The 21310-nt window shown below is 36.6% G+C and overlaps 1 protein-coding gene across 3 annotated transcripts in view; it reads left to right on the plus strand.

Moving 5' to 3' along the window:
• The window catches only part of CRPPA (CDP-L-ribitol pyrophosphorylase A), a 107779-nt gene that overhangs the window by 4359 nt on the left and 82110 nt on the right, over positions 1-21310 (plus strand). For all 3 annotated transcript variants that reach the window (XM_041418280.1, XM_041418278.1, XM_041418279.1), the window contains exons 2-3: positions 2955-3234; positions 20944-21093. In XM_041418280.1, the coding sequence (XP_041274214.1) occupies positions 3010-3234; positions 20944-21093 (375 nt within the window). In that variant the 5' untranslated portion in view covers positions 2955-3009. The remainder of the gene's footprint in view (positions 1-2954; positions 3235-20943; positions 21094-21310) is intronic.

Genomic DNA, 21310 nt, shown 5'->3' on the forward strand with positions numbered 1-21310 from the left:
GCTCCCCTACTTTCAGTTCTAACTCAGCTACTGCGTTTGCACTTCTGTTAGAAATTTACTGGAACAATGCTATATTTTACTAGGCAGTAAGTCTATAAATAGGTGATGATGAGGAGGATGGTTGCAGGAAAGAAACATACAGTCCTTTCTGCCTCATTGTTTGTTTTCTGCTAGTATTGGGGTCCTCCCAAGGCAGTGGAAAAGTGATTGTAAGCGGGCATTTGGTCAGACTTGATTTTCTACTTTGGAACCACAGCCTGTGTTGTCTGGAAGCATTAGAGTTGTGTGTTGTTAAAGCACGTTGGGGTACAGCATTGTGATCTTTTTCATGGGTCATGCTGATTATTTCTGAAGCTTGATCCAATATTACAGTTATGAAATTGAAATGGTATTTGAAATGGTGTTTTTAAACTGGATTTGAGCAGTTGACTGGAAAATCCAGTAAACTGGAATCTACACAGTCCTGAGTAGATTATTATTTTAGTGTGAAATGTTTCTGAAGGAAAGGATGTGACAAACTAAGGGAGGGGAAAAAATTCATTTATTGCCAGATTGAGTGTATGCTACTCCTTTAAAACATTTTGCAGCAGTTCCATAAGCAGATCTTCAGAAGAGCTAGCAACCTGTGTGGTACACAGCCCTCATTCATTACAATGTGTAGCGTACTTCACTGGATTAGTACTTTCAATGAGTTTTAGTGGGACAAACCCTAAGCTGTAATCAATCTGGAGGATACCTTTATGCTCTTGTATGAATATGTTACATCCCTAAATCCCAGCTCTAATTATAGAACGTGGGTCCAGAATGCTTTTGAGGAGGACATACTCAAGTTTACAAATGTGTTTATGCAGACACAGGGTGGAGCTGTGACCGCATCCTGTCACTTTTTGGTGTATTGTACCACTGGAGGCCTTGAGCCATTCCACCCCCTCTGTGCAGAGATTTATCACAGGCTGGCCAGTACTTGTGTTCTCCTCCCCGCTTCTCAGAAGATGCTGTGTACTACCCAGTTGCCTCATAATCTGTTTCCTTTGACTCCAGAAAGGGCAATGTCAGTGCTCTTCTGACACAGTCACACTGACTGTGCAGACTGTCCAGTTTCTGGGTACTGTGTAAGGCTGCAGTCTTTCTGCAAATCAAAATGCAGAGCTCTTGTTCTCAATTAGTGTGAAGTGGCTCTTCCTGGATTTTGCTTTTTTAAATGACTGACTCTCTGTATTTAAAAGAAGAACTGAGATGAATCCAGTTAGTCTGCCCTAGTTCCAAACTGAAGTCATGTAGAAGTGCTATGTTTTGTAGTTAAATATGAGAGTATGCCAGAAATCATATGAGAGATTTTTAAACCTTTTGATGGACCTGTGGTGAGTGACAAGTTGAAATGAAACTTGAAACCACATGATTCAGATTTTACATTTGGGCAACTTCAATACTTAAAGAATGCTGAGAATATGTTGGTTTGGCTGTATTTTCTGCCTTTGCTAATAGTAAAATGAACATAAGGACAAGTATTTTTCTTTTGAAGAATGCTGATAGGACTTTATTTTAAATAGTTATTTTACAATTCATTGAAATAGTTTTCCATGGAGTATTATTAATTACAACCCCCACCCCCCATTAATAAGGTGGAAAATGCTCTGTTGTTTCACGTAGTTCTAGGCAACTGGTTTGTAACACAGATTAATTTTGTTTTTGAAGTAAGAATGGTTCCCAGGCAATGTGTTCTCATGTGTCATTGCAGAAATCAATATCTTGAGCCTGTGTATTTCTGAACTGTGAATTTCATACTTTTATTTTTCTAACTGCAAATATTTAGTTTTTAGTACTTTCATTCTTCTTGTGTCTGCAATATTAGTTTCAGTAGATTTAGTAGTTTTAGTCAGTGTATTGTACTTGTCTCTCTTTCTCCCTAGTTGGGTGTGTAAACTACACATGGGTAATTTTAACATAGTAATTTTTCTTTTAATCATTGCTCATCTGGTGAGTTTCTTGTCTGACTAAAATGCTCTTCTGCCATCTGTGGAGACACAGAAAGGGAACACAATTACTTTTTTTAATGTTCTCTACATAGGTATTTAGAAAATAGGACACCACAATGGATTTGAATTGTGATATTTCTGTTGTTTTGAAGTACAGTATGCCACAAAGTACTAGAATTTATATTTCTAAATACTTTGATAGAAGTTGTGATTGGTTTTAATCTTCTGGTCTGTGGGTCATTCACTTCCCCCCACACAACCCTTCAGTTCTAGAGCAGGACTGATACCAACAGTAAAATCTTGGAGATCTCTAAAAATGTATTTTCGATATGGTATTGTGGACTAACATAGTTACGTTTTTACATTTTTCTAGCTTCCTACAGCAGAAACCTTTGCGTTTATAAATATATGTATGTATTTTTCAAACTGCCAGTGTAATGTTTCCTGTCAATATTAAAGTGTTACAGTTTTCATTCATTACCATTCTATCAATTAATGCTCATGCCTGTTTTGATAGTGATCTTTGTTTCAGACCTTTTCTTGATTGTCTCATTTCCTTGTACACCATGTGCTTCACTGGAACATGGAGTATGCCAGGCCACAGGATTTACCAGTTTATTAGAAACTGATTAGCAAACTGTTTCTGTTTGATTTAGAAGTTGTATTTGAAGTTAGGAATGATGCTGGAATAAGAAATGTTTTCAAGGCTTTTGAAGAGTTATCAGAATGTGCCCCTCTGCAAAATGGTTGTTGGAAGCAAGTCCCTTCCCAGAACTCTAGTGTCATTGGTATAAATCTTCTGTTATAGCTCTCCTTTAAGGAGTGGAGTACAAAAACAAGAACTTGGGTATATTGAGAGGTGCTTTATTTAGCCATCTTGATTTTTTTTTGTTATTATTAATTTCTTTGTTTTATATAGCTCCCCTTTTATTTAGTCATTTATGTCTACTTTCTTTGGTTTTGTACTGATTTTTCTAGGATCAGTTGGATATCTGACATTATTGTGGTGGTCTCTCCTGAAAATATTGAAACAATGAAGACTATTGTTGAAAAATATGGCCACAAAAGAGTTACAGTAGTAGAAGGTGGAATAACTCGTCACCGGTCAATATTCAATGGACTGAAAGTGCTTGCAGAGAATGAATTTTCCGGCCATTTGGTGCAGAAGCCAGAAGTAGTGATTATCCATGATGCTGTGAGGCCTTTTGTTGAAGAAGATATTGTTTCAAAAGTGGTTATGGCTGCTAAAGAACATGGGGTACGTACTATACAGCAATGGAACTCTGTAATGTGCTCTGTACTGTACAGCTTAAAATCATGATTGATAAATCAGGAATTTTCTAGCGATTTTATTGATGTGTGATGAGTTTTGTTTTAAAGTAGAACAGATCCAGATTCCCTATTATGCAGATAGGTCAGGTGGAGGAGGTTGACATTTTTGAATGCAGCTGACATTATTTGATACATGGAATAATTGTTGCCATGGAGACTGTCAGTAAGCAATTGAATCAATCAGCAATTTGTTAGTTGAAAGGTAGGTTATGTAATGATAGTTTACCTCTTTTTCCTTGTAGAATTATCACCTAATGCTAGAGCAGTTCTGTTAGTGATTATTAATAATAGCCAAAGAGTGTGTGTACTGCATTGGTTGACTTGCAGACTTTGTGCTTTCATCTCAAACATACGTGCAAATCCTGAACATGCAGCAAAAGAGCTGTCTCTTAGTGTTAGTATTAATGCTAACTTGTCTCTATGTGTTAGTATTAATGCTGACTTGTTCTAGAACCTGTAAGCGTTGCAGACTGCTGGAAAACATGGTAAGTGGGAAGCCTTCAGCTGTAGGGTGGATATTCTCCTGTTTAACACTGCATCTGAGGACTGAGATGACTCACAGAAATCAGAAAGATTGGTGAGAAAGTAAGTGATATATGAAGGGGAAGAGTTGGTAAGAAGTTGTGTTATGCAAGGAGATAGGAGAGGCATGCACTAGCAACAGGAGGAACTGTTTGATGAACTGCCCAAGTCAGAGATGTGAGAAATCATGACTTAGCCACAGGCTTGTTTTCAAAATTTGCTGTCTTTAATTTGTTCTTGAATTCTTCATTAATGAGATGCATAGTGCTTCCGTGCTTCAAGGACCTAGTTTGAGGTGATAACAGTCATTAGTGATGGTAGATTGTTTGGGTACTTAGAAAATTAGGAAAATGTACCACTGCTTGTCTTCTCCAGAAATTGTGGTAAAAGATAATTGACAGGTGGTTCACAACTTGGACAGTGGAATAATGAGTCCAGAGAATGAACCGTGGTGTTTCTTTAGTGTTCCTACACCTTCATAGGGGAATATATAGCTTGTTAAAATATTTATTATTGATACCTTAAGCATCATTATGAAAATCACATTACATCTAGTCTCTCAGAACATTATGTTGCAAATCTAATATTCTTAATAGGCCTGTAGTTTTTTTAGATAGGCTTAATAAGAAATGGCAATAAAAGAGAAACTCTGCACTATAGTTTTCAGTGATCTAGAACATAGATTTCCAGTTATTAAAACTTAAATTGTTAGGTCAAAAATCTTTTTAAAATTCTTTCTCATGTAGCACAAAATAGCATTTCAGAATTGAATTTCTGCCAAAGACTTTAAAATAAATTCTCTTTGTAAATCAGATTTAAATGTGATTCTTTGAGAGTGGTGGAAGAATGGAGTTAATTGTATTGGTTTTGGGTTGAAATGAGAATAACTTTCCTGAATGTGTTTGTGTTGTCTTTGCATGTTAAGCTATATCATATCTCATTTGAATTTAACTTGTTCAATTTTTCTTGAAAGTTTTGTGATTTTAGTATCATATTTTCCCCTGGTTTTCTTTTTAATTGAATGTAAGGTATTTAAAATAAAAAAGTAGGGGCAACCAAGGCAGTCTCCATGGACCTTCTCAAGTCAGTGTATTGTAGTTCATCTGAACTTCTGACTGGTAAATATTTCCTAACCTGGATCACTGAAATATCATTTGATCTCAAAAAGGTGATTGTGTACATGAATAATAGTCTATTCCATTGCATAACATTTGACTGAAATGTGTGTGGTGGCTTTCTGTGTTGGCTGAGATCCACTGGCTTCAGCAAGGCTGGACCATCAGAGATATGTGTGCTCAGAGTCTCTAAAAGCTGGCTGCTGTTGATATTATGTGACAAAGTAATTGAATTAAGGAACACGGGAAGAGTTTTGTTTTATGTAACAAATTGGAAAACCACCTTCCCAGAGACAGGTGGCTATTTCCATGTGAGAACTACAGAATTCAGAGGAGCTAAATGGAAAGCTCTGACTTTCTCAAAGTATGCATGGTTTTGAATATCAGAAAAAAATTGATTGGGAGCAGCTATCATGTTTAGTTCTTCCTATGGTCAAGCATATCTAAAAGGATGTCAGTTCTTCAATCTTTCAGTATAAAAAGTAATTACTTCCTCTTGCATTATGTAGAAAGGTACAAAACCTGGCAGAAACATCATATTAAATGACTTGTGTTAATAGGGGTAATGCTGTATTGTTATATGTCTGCATACCATATAGATAACATAATTGTGAGAAGCTTTAATGTTCTTTAAAATGGCAATTGATCAAGTAAGTTATTCACTTCTAGCTGCCAGTTGTCAGACAAATAAACTGTTTTATTACACTTACTAATCAGTTTGTTATTTGCCTGTGGGAGTAAAAATGTGTACCTTAACCAGAATTAATAAATTATGCCTTAACCCCCCCCAAACAACTCCTTGATTATGTCAAAATATTACTTTGTAACCAATTAAATTCCATTTATGTTTTTGGGGTAATTTTGCAATTAAAATTATATGTTTCTAGAAACAAATTCTTTGCAGCCAGTAAAAGTTGGGAAAAGTGGAAGCTTCAGAAGGCATCAGTCCAAAGCCTCTAGCAATATCTCATTGCCAACATTGCATTTTAAACAACATAACTGAAATGAAAAATGCTTACATGAAAAAGAAATCAGGAAGGTGGGGAGGGAGCTTGTCAGTTCTGCTATTGAGAGTTTACAAAAAGTATGCACATCCAAAGACTTTTTTTTCCTCTGGTTAGCATAAACTAGATTTGAAAGTACAGTATGTTATGTTGAAAGGACTAAGTCAAAATGGCATTCTTAAAAGCTGGTTTCTGGAAGCTGTCTGACATCATTACTTTATTCTGAGCTTTAGCAAGGACCTGAACAAATCTTACACGCCAATACAGCTGCACAGTGCTACTCAGTCTCGTGGACTCCTATTCAGAGGCGGTCAGTGAAAGTAATACCCCCAGAGAGAAAACGCTGCGTGTTGTGCTCAGTCTGTTCCTCTTGTGCTGCCATTATCACTCTTACTGTAGCAGAAGGCTGGAGCAGAAAACACAGACCCCTGTGGATGCTGTTTCACCCACTGATTTTGTTATGTATTGTTGCTGAGTTACATTAGCAAAACTTGGTGGGTGGCAAACCAAAAACCACCTCTTTTCTTCACTGACAGTAAAGGAAGATTTGGGTGGATAAATAAGATGATCTGGTGTGGTGTACTTGAATGGGGACAATGCTGTAGTGGTTTTGCCCTCTCTGACCTTTCTTTGCACATTTACCCTTGGATCTTTTTGTTTTCTTATCTCCTATGGTTTTGCCATATATAGAATATTTTACACATGGTCTTTGTCCTCTTTGTTATATTGAAAGACTGATTTTAGCCAGCTGCAAGGGCTGCATCAGTGACAAGATTGTTTTTGATTCATATTTATACACTGAGTCATCTGAAGTTATCCTCTGCCTGTGTTCTCAGAAGTTCTGCTTTCATTGTGTGCTTGGTGCTTTGCAGTGCTCTCACTGTCCTGTCAGACTCCTGTGCAAAACCAGAATCAAGAACCTATGACATACTACTGTTACCATCTTGACATGAATGGAATGAGTTTTCTACATTAGGAGAGTGACTAAGGTCAGTGTAAAAATAAGTATTAATGAATTGTAGGGGTGTTACTCATCCATTTAAGAATAAAATAACTTTTAAAGATCTACGTGCTGTTAGTCTACTAAAGCACATGGAGGACAGTGAGGGGATTACAGAGTGCCATTATGGCTTTACCAAGGGCACGGCCTGCTCCACCAACCTAGTGGCCTTCCATGATGAAGTGACTACATCAGTGGCACAAGGAAGAGCTATGGGTGTTGTCTCTCTGGTCTTCCCTAAGGCCTTTGACACAGTTGTCCACAATCTCCTTCTCTTAAAATTGGAGAAAGAAGGATTTGATGGGTGGACTGTTCAGTGGAGGAGGAATTGCTGGATGGCTGCGTTCAGAGGGTAATGATTAACACCTCAATGTCCAGCTCTAGATCGGTGACAAGTGGTGTCCCTCAGGGGTTCATACTGGGACAAGTACTCTTTAATACCTTCATTACTGATGCAGACACATTGGGATCAGATACACCCTGAGCAAATATGTAGATGACACCAAGGTGAGTAGTTTGGTTGATATGCCTGAGGGCTGTGTGCCATGCACAGGGACCTGAACAAGCTCAAGCAGTGGTCCTGTGTGAACACTGAGGTTCAACATGGCCAGGTGCAAGGTCCTGTGTTAATAAAGGCAGGAGATTGAAAGGATTGAGAGGACACTTCAGAAAAGTGGGTACTTATGGGTGAAGAGCTGGTCATGAGCTGACAGTGTGCACTTACAGCCAGAAAGGCAACTGTGCTCTGGGCCAGGAGAGCCGTGGCCAGCAGGTCCAGGGAGGTGTTTTTGTCCCTCTACTCAACTTCCATGGGAACCCGTCTCGAGTACTGCATCTGGCACTGAGGCCCTCAGCACGAGAAATATGTGGACCTATTGGACCAGGTCCAGCAGAGATGATCAGAAATTATTAGATGGATTGAACATCTGCAATGAAAGGCTGAGAGAGTTAGGGTCGATTAGCCTGGACAAGAGAGCTCCAGAGAAAGCTTATAGTGGCCTCTGAGTACTTGAAGGTGGCTTATGTGAAAGATGGCGACAAACTTTGTAGCATGTTCTGTTGAAATAGGACAAGTGGTAATGATTTTAAATTAAAAAAGAGTAGATTCAGACTAGATAGAGAATTTTTTTTTTTTTTACAGGGGGGGGTGAAACACAGGAAGAGTTTTCCTAAAGAGATGATAGATGCCCCATCCCTTGAAACATTCAAGGTCGTGTTGAACAAGGCTGAGCAACTTGATCTCACACAGAGTTTAAGACACCTGTGCTCATTGCAGCAGGGTTGGACTGCATGACCCTTAAAGGTTCCTTGTAACCCAAACTATTTTATGTTTCTACATTATTGTAAAGATCAGGAGCTCCTTAGCAGCCCTCAATGTGTGAAGAAATGCAGTGTGGTTTTGCTGTAACAGGTACACAATGCATTTTTCCTTTTTAATGGATAACTGTTGAAAGCATAGTGATGTTTCCATAGTTTATCCGTAGCTTATAGCGTTTTTGCTCCCATAGAAATTAAAATCTTCTCAACCAAATTTTTAATTGTTTTCCATGTTGAATGGAGAGCTAATGCATTGTTAATAAATGTAGTCTTAGTCCTAACAAGATGTAATGTTTGATGGTGGGAGGGCATTGGTAGGGGAAAAACAGCTCTGTCATTTCCCAGTCTCAAGTTAAGTGCTTTTGATGATTAATCACATTTATTATGAAGGATGTAACTCACCTAACTGAAATACATAAATCATACACAGAAACTCAAATTACAGTCTCCCTTTTTTCTTGGCATCATTTGTGTTGTACTAACAGAACCAGCCTAGTACTAACACAACCAGTGTTTTTAAAAGGTGGCTTAATCCACTAATTTTTAGTTTCTGGAAGTCTACACACATTGCTTTTTACTTTCATTTTTTTTTTTGTTTTTGTTTTTTTTTTTGTTTTTTTTAGATAGGGTTATTTTATTCTGAAAATAAATTTTGAGCATAGCTTCCTGTACTTAAGTGGTTGTTGGGATAATTTTAATGTAATGTCTATAAAAGGTACCCCCTTTAAATTTAGAGAAACAACATATATGGTACTGCTGTTTATTTGAGGCTAGTTAAAATCTACATACTTTATGTGAGAAAAGTTATATTGTTATTACATTTGGGAAATGAAGCAGCCTTTAGCAAAGATAAGTCTATTTAGCACTCAGATTTCTCCTTCCTGCAGAAGATTAAAAGTTTAAAGAATAGTTCATTAAAATAAGGGAAATCTTATCTTTTCCAGCATGTGTGAGAAGCTGAATAAAGATCCTGGATCATTCTAGCAACTCCTACATGCCAAGATGTGGAAGAGGTTCTTAGCCATACCTCTCTGACTGAAGATTAGGCATGTAAATTTTACTCCTTTTCACCAAATATTGCATTGAAAAGAAAGATTACCTGAGTTTTGAAGCAGATATCTTCCCAGCTGCATTTTGGCTGAGTTTCTAATCTGGATGATTGTGGCAAGGACAACACTAGCCCTGCAGGTTAGGTGAAGCTTCTGAGAGCCAACTTGGCCTGTTTCATATGCTGTAATAGTTTGCTGGACTGGTTCTGTGCTTATCCTCCTGTTTCCAAGTAGTAAGTGGGCTGTAGTACAGAAAGAACTAAAACTGCCTTGAGGAACCCTGGAGCATGTAGGAGAGAATTTGTGAGGTATCAAATCCACACATACATATATTAAAGTCACTATTTGATCCAAACTGACATGGTAAGGTGTAGTGATCCATATTATAAGGCCCTGAATAACAGAAAGTGTTAGGTGAAGCCTATATAAAGAGGTGATTTGAAATTTTGAATTTAATGGATTGTAAGGGAAAGAAACTTGAATCCAAGATTTGCTGCAAGGAGAGGCACAAGCACTTCTGAGAGAAGCAGCTGAGCAAGTTCATGAGGCAAAGACATTTGATAAGCAAGTGCATAGTTGCTTAGGGCACTGTGTGACCACAAACTCTAGTGCCCGTGGGGTTTGGTTGCTCAGGACTGTATGCGTGGGAAAAGAGTTATTAATTAAACATCGCAGTTTTGCATTTGGTTGATTAAATTGCGCAAGAGCCTTCCTATAACACATTGAGGTTTTTTTTTTCTTCTTCGTAAAATGATGCAAATCATGTGTTAAATGATATGCAGTGGATCAGTATCCTTCACATCATGATGTTGATTTTGTAATGATGCACACTGTCTGAAGGTAAAATATCCTTCTTAAATATAAACCCCCTAAAAACAATTTTAACTCCTGTGGCAGATGCATCAAGATTTCTGCTCCACTGAATACAAGTGCTAACTCGTCCTTATATTGATTTACTGTAATATGCAAAATCCTTTGTGGCAGAGTGCATGCTCACTGATTGCTTTTTGCAATGTAAATCAGTATTTGGGGTATGAAAGATGTCTTGCTGACTAAGTTGTGCTTCATTACTTGTTAATGCAAGGTAATACTATGCAGTCAAAATAAAATAAGCAGTCTCATTAATTTTAGTTTCAAGAAATATTGCGTTTGTGTTTCATTAATTTTTAGAGCAGATTTTTTTTTAAAAATTTTGCTGCCTGGATTTGCAGTGTAGCATGAGTTAAAACATGAACGGGCTGGTAGCTCATCTTATTGTCAGTTATGTTGAATGCATGCCAAAATGTAAAGCTGTAAGTATGGTTTAAAATACTTCCAAAAATATTGAAAACTGATGGTGGGTTACTGGCCATGTGATTTGGTTTGAAATATTTGAATTGCTTAGACCGAATTATAGATCTTATAGAATCCATTGTAATTGTTTATAATGTACAACTATTACTGACAACTGAAAAGAATAAATAGGTCATAAGGAAGTCTTGAAACTCTGCACCAGCATGTGCTGTTCTTTAGGTGACGGATGCCATGTGTGGTGTGTATCATATACTTAATGTAAATTGTTAATAGCATTATACAGACTCTATGCCACTTTAAAATATTTTTAAAAATGTATCTACAAGAAAAAAAAATTAAATGAAAGCATGTTGTTAAACAATTCCAGTTAATGCACTGTGACAAAAAGAAAAATTTAAATATGTTGACTAAGGTAGTAAGACCTTTTTTGGCTAATATGACAAAAAATATTTTCTGTAATGTACTGTGCTATTGTTCCTATGGAAAACACTGATTTCCTTGACGATTCTTGGATTCCCACAAGGAATGCACAGATAAAGATTGTACTAGAGGAAATGCTATATAATTTGTATGACACATCAAAAATTTATATATTGGTTCATAAAAGTTCATCCTGTGAACTTTTATATTTTATGCTTTCTTTTAAAAGTTTATGTCAGTAATTCATGATACAAGAAAAACATAAATGACATTCTTACAACTTACTTTCAGTCTGTTTTAAAAAAAAAAAATCTATTTTTGATATGAAATCAAATGTACCACTCTTCCCTTTTCCTTAGTGCATGTGTACTTGGTTTTGGTTCTTTTCTACTTATGGTACATTTTTGAGCTTGCTTTCAATGCTGTGTGTTGAAAAATTGTAGCCTGTGATACATCTAGTTCTTTCCTCTACTTTAAACATCTATATATTTTTTCATTTATGTATTCCTATTATTCTGTCTTTTTGAGGGGAATATTTTCTATTTTCTCTGAGAAATCTTATTTGTTCCACAGAATAACATTTAGAATTTAGCATGTGGTTGATCGGGCCAAAACAGTATTTACTGATGCTTAGGAGTAAATGCTTTAAATACAAAAAACCAGAAATTATGTAAAGTAGAAAAGAACATGTGTGATCTTACCAGTATTTACTCATGCTTAGGAGTAAATGCTTTAAATAAAAAAAACAGAAATTATGTAAAGTAGAAAAGAACATGTGTGATCTTAATTTTTGAGCAACAGTTGCTGTTATCTTCCTTAGTTTGCTCTAGCTAACTGGGGCTCTGACATGTCTTGATGTACATGGGCTACCCCCAGTTACTCAGATAGTATATTCTGATAAAGGTGACCTCATTAGAAGAAATGTTTTCTTTTTCTAAACAGTGTCATAAATATACATTACATTTGTTTAAGGCATCCTATGTCTTTGAAGTCATTTCAATGTACAACATAGTGTCAGCTCATTAACATTGGATCAAAGTGTATATTAAATTTCTGATTAAACATCCCCTCTGTTTCAGCTAGGAATAAACACAATTATAACTTCTTCCTTCCTGGTGTTGGTTTAAGATTAACATGTGCCCAATTTTAGTGAGTTTGACTGTTGCTTCTAGCCAGCTGGGTAAACAGACTTGAAGGAAATTAGGTGAAGTTTAGCATACAAGCCTTTTTTTCCTAGTGTTCAAAACTCCTTACATGTGTTCTAATTAACCTTCTTTTTGTCTCGCTGATGATTAGGTTTAATATCTGCGTAAGACTAGGCTTGTTTAACATTTCAACCAGTTCTCTCCTTGGGCAATTAAAAGCTGCCAGTGCAAATGTGTCAAGATAGCTGAAATTGCCCTGGCTGGTGATACTGCCTACATAAAAGAAATTCTAGTGCTCACTAATGAGAATCAAACATGCTGTAGCCATGAGGATTATTAATTTTATCTTTTGGGTTTTTTTCTTTTCCCCCCAAAAATTCAAAATAAGATAATTTAAGAATTATTCTTTTTGTTAAAGAATATGCCTTTCAGATAGAAAGTAATCATTTTTCTTCATACTTAATTTCTAATGGATACGCAGCCCAGGTGGCAGATTGTGCTTGTTTGTCAGTAAAAAGAACAGGTAGAAGAAATCCTGGCCCCACCGCAGCACAGTCACCTAAGTTATGTCTATGCTACTCATGGGAGAGTCCGGGTGTGAGTGTGGGTGAAAGTATGCTATGCCCTGGACTCAAATTTATGTTTCTGCATGCTAGTGAGAGCACCTCTACCTTTATTGTGGTGTGGTGTTCTTTACTGAGTCATCTTGCTTGTCCTGTAGTCCTGACTGACTCCATGCTGTATCTGGTCCTTCAAGAGAAGTGTGCAGCTGGTTTGGGGGATCTTTTGGACACGACATTTACAGAATGAGTTAGGGGGCAGATAGTGACGGTTTGAGTTGAAACCATGCAACCAAGCTGCTGCCTTGCCTTGCTATCTAGAAAGTAGGTGGGTTCTGGGTGCAGAATGAGGTTATGAACTCTGAGGACTATGTAGAAAGTAGGTGGGTTCTGGGTGCAGAATGAGGTTATGAACTCTGAGGACTATGTGCAGGCTTGTATTAGTTCAGTTTGGAAGCTTGGCTAGTTTGGGCATGAACAAGTGTTCACACCTAAGTTTAGAAAACTTTGCTCACATGGTTGAACAGTTGTTTTCAACTGCACTTCTGTATAGGTGTGGTGGCTTATAGTTTGTGTCATGACTTTGTATCTGTCTAAATCTTGTCCGTGAAATAGAGTTGTTTTGCTAGATTTCTGTAGATTGGAAGAGGAAATACCCTAAATCTTCCATCGCTGCACTGGAATCATAAAACTTCTCATAGATTAAGAATTTTGGTTATAGAAAGAAAATGTAGTCCTAAATAAGAGCTGGATACAAAATACAGAAAATGAAAAGTGAAAAAAAGAAAAGTAAGGAGATACGGTTAAAATATGGTATTTTAATGCTATACCTTAAATATTTATTAGAAGTAATTCTCTAATTGCTTTATTTTACAAAAAGGTTATATGCCTTTGTTTTGTTAGATATAGAAGGAATCTGAAAAGAACATCCTCTTAAATATGTGAAATATTTTAATCTTATAATTAACTTCTTGAATTTTGTTTGAAGTTTCTATTTGATAAATTTGAAATAGGAAATCTTTCAGTAGAGACAGTTCTTCTAACTTAAATGGTAATTACTGAGTTGTCTGAAGTATGTTGATTACTGTAGATACAATTAGTTTGAATGCAAATGTCTGAATAGAAGTGCAGGTTTCTACCTGTTTCATGTATCAGAGATACTGTGTTTATTTCTGTATTTTTTTTTCATACTGTAGATGGCTGTGAATGCCCTTCCTGGAAAGTGGTTTGATCTGTGTAAAACAATACTCTCCCTGTAGTAACATGTGGAAACAGTTTAATGGAAAAAAATGAGAAGAAATTAATCATAGTTATTCTGAGCTTCTTTTTCTGGTTCATAGCCAGACCTAATTTAGACTGAAATCCTTAGTAGATGGTAGTGTTTGGAAACATATAAACAGTCTTTCACCCAACAAAAACCATTCCAGGACATATTTGTAAACTGTTAGATACCTAGCTTGTCTAAATTAACATTGATTGTTATTGTTACGTAGTTCACCAGTGTCCTAATGCAATCCTTGTCTTCATGGAAAAGCAAGATAAAACTGCTTGTATGTTTACCAAGTTCACAGTTATAAAACTGACTTTAATGGTGTTCCAAGATGGATATAGTTGTCCTACAAAGTGTGACAAGCCCCACCATCTCCAGCATACAGTTTCAAAGAAGTTAGCTCATTTGAAATGATGAAAATGTATTTCTAATGTACTTCTATTTTCAGTGTATGTATGCAAGACAAATTTATTTTTCTAAGGCAGGGTGGCTAAATTATTTGTGAGTCTTGCTTCAGTTCTATTTTGCTTGTCAGAGTTGAAAACAAGTCTGAATAAAGGATTGAGAAAACATATAAAAGCTTAAGAATAGGAACATTCTTTTAAACTTAGCACTCAAAGGCTTGTTTTTCTATGTCTCATATCAGACCTATTCCTAAGTAATATTAAAACATTGAATTGTTAGTTGGGACGGTTTAAATATTAAAGAAATAAAACATAAAATACACACTTACTTAATGCTACTAGACAGCTGAGAAGATAGCATAGGGAAGATGAATTTCAGGGGAGGCAGAGGCTATGAATGGAGAAGAAAAGTATTGTTGGTGTAATTAAAAAATGAAAAGAAGTCATGTTAGAGAGATGGAAGGCTTTGCTCATTTATGACTAGACTCTGTAAAGTTGTAAGCTGTCATTCCCACTCTTGAATTTGAGGGTTCCAGACTGGCTGTGTGAGTGGACTTTGTGGGTCTGCATTAGTACTTGAGGCTTACTGGGGACAAGGTAAGTATGGCAAAGATGTAGCATCCTTTTGTTTTAGTAGGCCAGCATGGAGGATCTGTGGGTGTCTGAACTTGTTACCACACTGTTCTAAAACAAAAGGAATTGTAGTTCTGACATTTTTTGTAAGGATTTTGTGCCACTACAACTTTTTTTTTTTTATTCCTGGTCCATGTCATTCAACGTGTTGAGATTTGCAGCTATTTACCATTCTTCTGTTTCAGCACTGGCTACCCAAAATGACCAAATCAGCGATGTGTGTTGGTTTTCATGCTCTTTAGAGCTTTTGGCTCCATGATAACTTGTTCTTGGTGTGTTGTGCTGTGAGTGGGGAGTGTTGGTCTCTGGTGAGTACTGCACTGTGTTTTGGATATCTGTAAGCTGGATAATTTGTTGCTTGTGATAAAAGCTCCATCTCCCTCCCTAATCCTTATGAAAATTTTAGTGGGTTCTGTTTGGATTTTACTACCTAACACTACCTTATTATAAATAAAATGAGGATTTTAATTATTTATGAATTATCAGTGAAAGTAAGCTGTACTGTGTTATGGTAGCCAAGTTGTTATGTTGTGTGTCGATTTCTGTGATCTAAAAATTCATATTTCATTTTGTAATAAAAGATGTCATTAAGACTTTTTGAATTCAGCAGTCCTAGAACTGATTCTGCTCTCTGATCTTAAAGCCCACCCTGGTTATGGATTCACTGAATACACACATCTAAACAACATCTTGTTATAGTGAAAGTATGATAAACTGAGAACAATATGTTACTGTTTAGTGAAAAGATGGGTTAGTACACCTTGGATCCATGGAAACACTAGTGATGCCTTGTTATGCTGACCTTCCTCATGCACTTAATTCTCTACCTTTTTTTCAGTCACCATTGAGTCTTTAATTTTTGAATGCATGTCATAGTCTAGGCAGTTAGGCAAAAAAATGAACACAAGACTTAGAACCTTTTTGTAAATGTTTTTGACTTATGCAGTTTAAAATGGTTCATAAAAGACACCTGCTGTTTCTAAATGCAAAAAAATGAACACAAGACTTGTAAATGTTTTTGACTTATGCAGTTTAAAATGGTTCATAAAAGACACCTGCTGTTTCTAAAAGCATCTGGAAGTGAGTTCAGTTTCACCAGATCAATGGATGAGCTTGCCTCTGAGGGACAGAAATCTGTCCCTTCCCCTGAAGTTGTTGGAATTCTGCATTCTTAGGACATTTTAGCATTGCTTTAAGGAAGTTATAGATTAGAAGGTTGTTTTTTCTTACAACGTTTTATTTGCAAAAGAAAAATAACCAGTTAGTGGTATTTGTTTCAATGTCTGTTAAGAGCTTGGTCACTCATATTTGGATACTTTAACTGATTTATTTAACATAATGTGCAAAAATGGGGAAAATAAATGCATTTCCTGGACATGCCAAAGTTAATGCTTGAATCTAAAATGGCTTGAAGACTGTAAAGTGGACATTTAAAGAAATTCGGTTTAACTGTCTGTTGACTATCCACTTCACATTCAGGAAGGGTGCATGATGCATTTTCTGTGTGATTTTGAAAGCAAACCTACTTGAGGTCTGGCTTAAAATTATTAGAAATTGGAAGACAAGTACTCTTGAGTAGGGAAATGTCAGTATAAGACCCAGGCACTTGCTTTAGACTCACAGGATTTGTATTTTGTGCTATGGTAATTCAAAGCGCGAAAAAGATTTTTAGGACTACAGTGACATTAGCAAGTACTTCTGATTTTAAATGAGGATAGGTTTTATTTGTTTTATTAATTTTTATGTTCATGTCTGAACTCAAGTCCTTGCCTGACAGCCAGGCCAAATACTTGTGCATTCCTGACATAAAGAGCAAGTCAATACTACTCACATTAGAACAAATAAAATTCAAACACCTGAAACTCAGTATATGCTGAGTTATGTACATATATATGTTATATATATACACATACTCTCTTTTACTAATATGGAAATAATTTTTTGTTACTGATTTATAACTGCAAAAACCAACATGGGAATCTCTTGCTAAGATTAAAATGCTTGCTTTTGTAACTGAACCAATGTGGGCTAGCTCAATGATTGTGTTCTTCACTTTCATCCCACAATTATCAGGGATACAGTCCCTTTAGCTACAGTACTGCCTTATTGTAATATTGTCCCTACTGTGCCCTAATATTTAAGTTTCTGAATGAAAAACTGTAGTCTATAGCCCTGTCTTAAATTCCTAAATTCCCCATTCAGTTCATTGCAAGGCTGCTAGGTGGAATTCAGAAAGGCTTTGTGCTTTTCGGAGTAGGGGGAAGGTTTGTGCTAACCAGAAAGAAGTACTGCAGAATGAGCCATGCATCTTAAAAGTGTGCCCCTCTTTGGCCTCTATATAAGACAAAACTCACAGCTCAATTCTTTTGATTTCACATGCCAAATGTTATGCCTAGACCATGAATGAAGATGCAATGAGCCAGTTTTGGAAGGAGAAGCGCGTGTGGTGAGGTCTGTCTAAGCCAGTATGGGTTTGGCAGCTCAGTTGGCTTCTACCAGCTCAGGGATGTTGCCAGCAGTACTGCAGATACCAAGTTTCCTGTGTTTGGGACTCAGCTCTCTTGTGCCTTATGAAAACAGTGCAGGGCCACAGGCCAGTGTTTTCCCTTGCTTGTTCCCAGTTTCACACAGTCTGAAAGTGGCCTTAGGAATTAATGTAGTTCATGTGTCACTGAGGTGGCAAATGCAGCCCTGTGTGTTGGGTCACATCATCTGGTTGAGAGATCCTGTGTGTGTTTCTGAGACAGAGAAAGGTCCTGTGGAAAGTGAGCCAGTAGTAAGCAAAACAGTATCAGTTTTTGTATCTTGTCTCAGGATTTTAAGGTTTTGACTCAGTGCTGCACCTTAGCAAGTATGCTCAAGCTCAGCTTTTGGAGTTTTGGGCTGCAGCTCTTTATCAGATGAAGGTTTTCTGAGCAACTGAAACTTCTTGGCTTTACTAAGTACCAGAGCTCTCCATTCTGCTTTCAGTCATGGACTGAGTTGTCCTTTTCTGGAGTAAAAGCTGGGGCTTTCTTTTAAATCAAATGACTGCTTATTATCCTGTTTCTGCGTGCACAGAATTTCTCTTCTTTGCATGGCAGAAGTCAGCCATGAGTCTTATTCTTTGTATTAAATTTCAAATTTCACGTTTTCAATCAGTGCCAGGTATAGTTTGAGTGGACCTGCTGCAGAAAAAAAATCTTATTGTGCCCAACTTGTGATTTCCTATTGAAGTGGCAGGAAGAGAGGGGAAAAACTCACCCTGCCATGCTGGACTCAGTTATGGGGTATTGTAAAAGAAAAGTATAGTTGTTTGAAAAATGCACTTGTTAAATGTTAAGTGCCGTGAAGCTTTCAATTACTTGAGAAGTTAATTGCAGAGTTTTAAAAAAATATTGCATTTGGATTTAGCAGAAATTAGGTCATTCTGAATTGTTTGGAAGAGCTAGGGCTCAGCAGAGCAGGAGTTGTGGTTCAGTATTGTCACAAAGATACCAATACAGATATTCATAATTTTTTATTGTGCAATAAACCAGATGGCAGGAAAACAATGTGTTTCAGAGTTCTTTTAAGAACATAATTCTGAGTATTCAATTTTATTTAGAATTGCAGTTTGGTTTTTTGTTCCTGAGAGTGCATATTTCACTTGTGAGATTTGGTTACGCAAGTCACATTGTATTCTTCCAGCCTGTTTTATGCTGAAAATGTAACATGACAGGGTTGTTAAAAACTGTAATAAAATATTGGATCAGCCTAAGGAACCCTCTTTTGCTAAATGGCTTTCTGGAATGGTAACTGTTCCAGAAAAAAAAAAAAATTCAAATATATAACTAATTACAGAAAAACTGTGGGTAGCATGCTGCTCTCTCTCTTTTCCCATGACCTTCTAATTTTATAATTTTGTGTATGTGTGTGTGTGTGTGTGTGACCAATTAAAATATGACGGCAGGACAAAATAACATAGTCCAAATGCCCGCAGCTGGGCTATAGATGTAATAATCCATGTCCTTGAATCACAGGAAATAGAGAGCGGACAAGTTGCAGATAATTTAGTCTCTCTACGTCTGCTATGCACAGCTTTTGCTCTAAGTACATCTGTTAAATTTACACCTCATTTAATACACAGACATATTACTAAAATTATAGTGGTGTTTACTTTTCTCAGTTTGTCTTTTCTATTAGAGAAATAAAATTCATCCTGGCTAGGACAGAAAGGTGGCCTAGATGACTTCTTGAGATTCTTTACAGACAGTTCTTATGTGATTACCTGCTTTTTTCTGACCTTTCTGTACCACATTTTGCCTTTGGATGATAGTGTTTTGCTCCACATAGCTTTTGTATAGGTATCTCTTTCCATGTATTAGAAAGGAAAAGTGCTTTTAAGATTTTGAGAAAAATCTCTTCTCACATGTATCTTTTGAATCTTTTCTCTTCACCCTGTCCTGGTTGGTTATGCATATCAGAACTCTTTGGGCATGAGAAATTGGTTCACATCTCTGTATTCATTCTGTAAAAAAATGAACTGAGAAACTGTAGTTTGGAGCTCATAAAATGCTCAACATGCTAACTCCATTCGCCTTTGTTTTATTGTTTAGTAGTGTAAAAGGGGGAGGGAAGAGATCTTGTTCTTTCTCTTCTGAGGGGGCAAAACGTTTTTTGTCTTTTTCTGCCATTTTATGATTATCTGAGGTCAGAAATCTTCTAAGAATGGACAGGACTTGTATTAGGGCAGGATTTGCCAACAGTGATAAGTAAAATCACTCATATGTGATAAGGGGCCTATTTTTTTCTGTGTCAAAATTCACTAAACCTCAGAAAATCTGTGTCTGCAGTAAAAAGTGTCAGAATTCACCACTGGGAATAATTTTCTAGGTATACTGTTTTAAGACGTTGGATAATTCCACATATTTTGAAACAGCATCAATTATTCTTTTTTTATTCATCTTAAAAATTCATAATAAGAAGTAAAGTGTGAAGATGCTATTCTCAGTGGTTAGCATTCATGGAGGGCATGCTTTTTTGCCCTGTGACTTGGTAAGCAGTGTTCTGCCATTGCATTATTTTCTTCATTGTTGTATGAACCACTCTTGTCCCAGCTGTCTTAAGCTACATCCAAAGCACATGAGCATTTGATAAGTTACTGATGAAGTGTGGGTAACTTTCTGCTATCAAAATGCCTAAAGCCACATAGGAGAGTTTTGTTTCAGAGATGCCACAGATCTTTAATACTTTAATATTGATGGAAAAATCAAAGGTATATGTTTAATTGGCTTCAAACCTAAGCAAACTAAAACTGAAATAGAAGCATTTAAATATTTGTTCTGCAGCACCATGCTGCTGGATATTGAGTACTTTCAGATGTATCTGCTGTGTTCCCTCTGATTTCACTGGTTAGTGTGGTTACTCAGTATTTCACAGGGTGAATTCAACACAGAGGAACAAGCTCAGTTTTCTGAAACTTTTCTTGCAGCTTAGTTCTGATCAATTTAGATCTGTTCAGATCAAGTTGAGATCTGTGAAAGCAATAGGTGTTGTGGATTGTCAAGACTTCTCAGCTGTGTCTGCTGCGGTTTGCTATCTGAATAGGCCTAGACCTGTCCTCACGGAAACTGCCTACAATGTATAGAGAAGAAAGTCTGAAGAATGAACATCTTAGATCTGTACATGTATTTGCAGTAGATGTTTATGAAGGACTTAAGAGTTCTTTCTCTTTTTGGTAAATTGTCTCTTGAAGTGTTCTTATACAATCTACATTGATCTTGAAAATCTCATAAAGACTAAGTAGTATGATTTATGGATTATGAGAAACAGAAAAGATAAAGAAGGAAAAAAAACCAATGTTCGAGCTTTTTCAACTAAAACTTTGCGATATAAATTAATATTGATAACATTTAGGTCTCTCATTGTGTTTTGCTCCACAGGCAGCAGGAGCAATCCGTCCTTTAGTGTCTACTGTTATTGCCTCTGCTGCTGATGGCTGCTTGGACCACTCACTGGAACGTGCCAGGTACAGAGCAAGTGAGATGCCTCAGGCTTTCTTGTTTGATATAATCTATGAAGCATACCAACAGGTAAGATATTAAGACTTTCTAAAACCATTTTTTCATTTACTTTAGTTAAAAAAAAGGTAACTTTATTTCTCTTCTATCAAGAATAGAGCTTCAGTACCTATTTCAGATTACATCAAACTGTATGCATATTACTTCTGAGTCTTTTAAAAAAGCCTTATCATTCTGATTTATTCAATTTTTTGATTAGTTAACTTTTAAATACGAGAGGGGGTGATGG

Source organism: Onychostruthus taczanowskii, unplaced genomic scaffold (genome assembly GCF_017590055.1).
Source record: "Onychostruthus taczanowskii isolate IOZ18803 unplaced genomic scaffold, ASM1759005v1 scaffold59, whole genome shotgun sequence".
NCBI classification, from domain to species: domain Eukaryota; kingdom Metazoa; phylum Chordata; class Aves; order Passeriformes; family Passeridae; genus Onychostruthus; species Onychostruthus taczanowskii.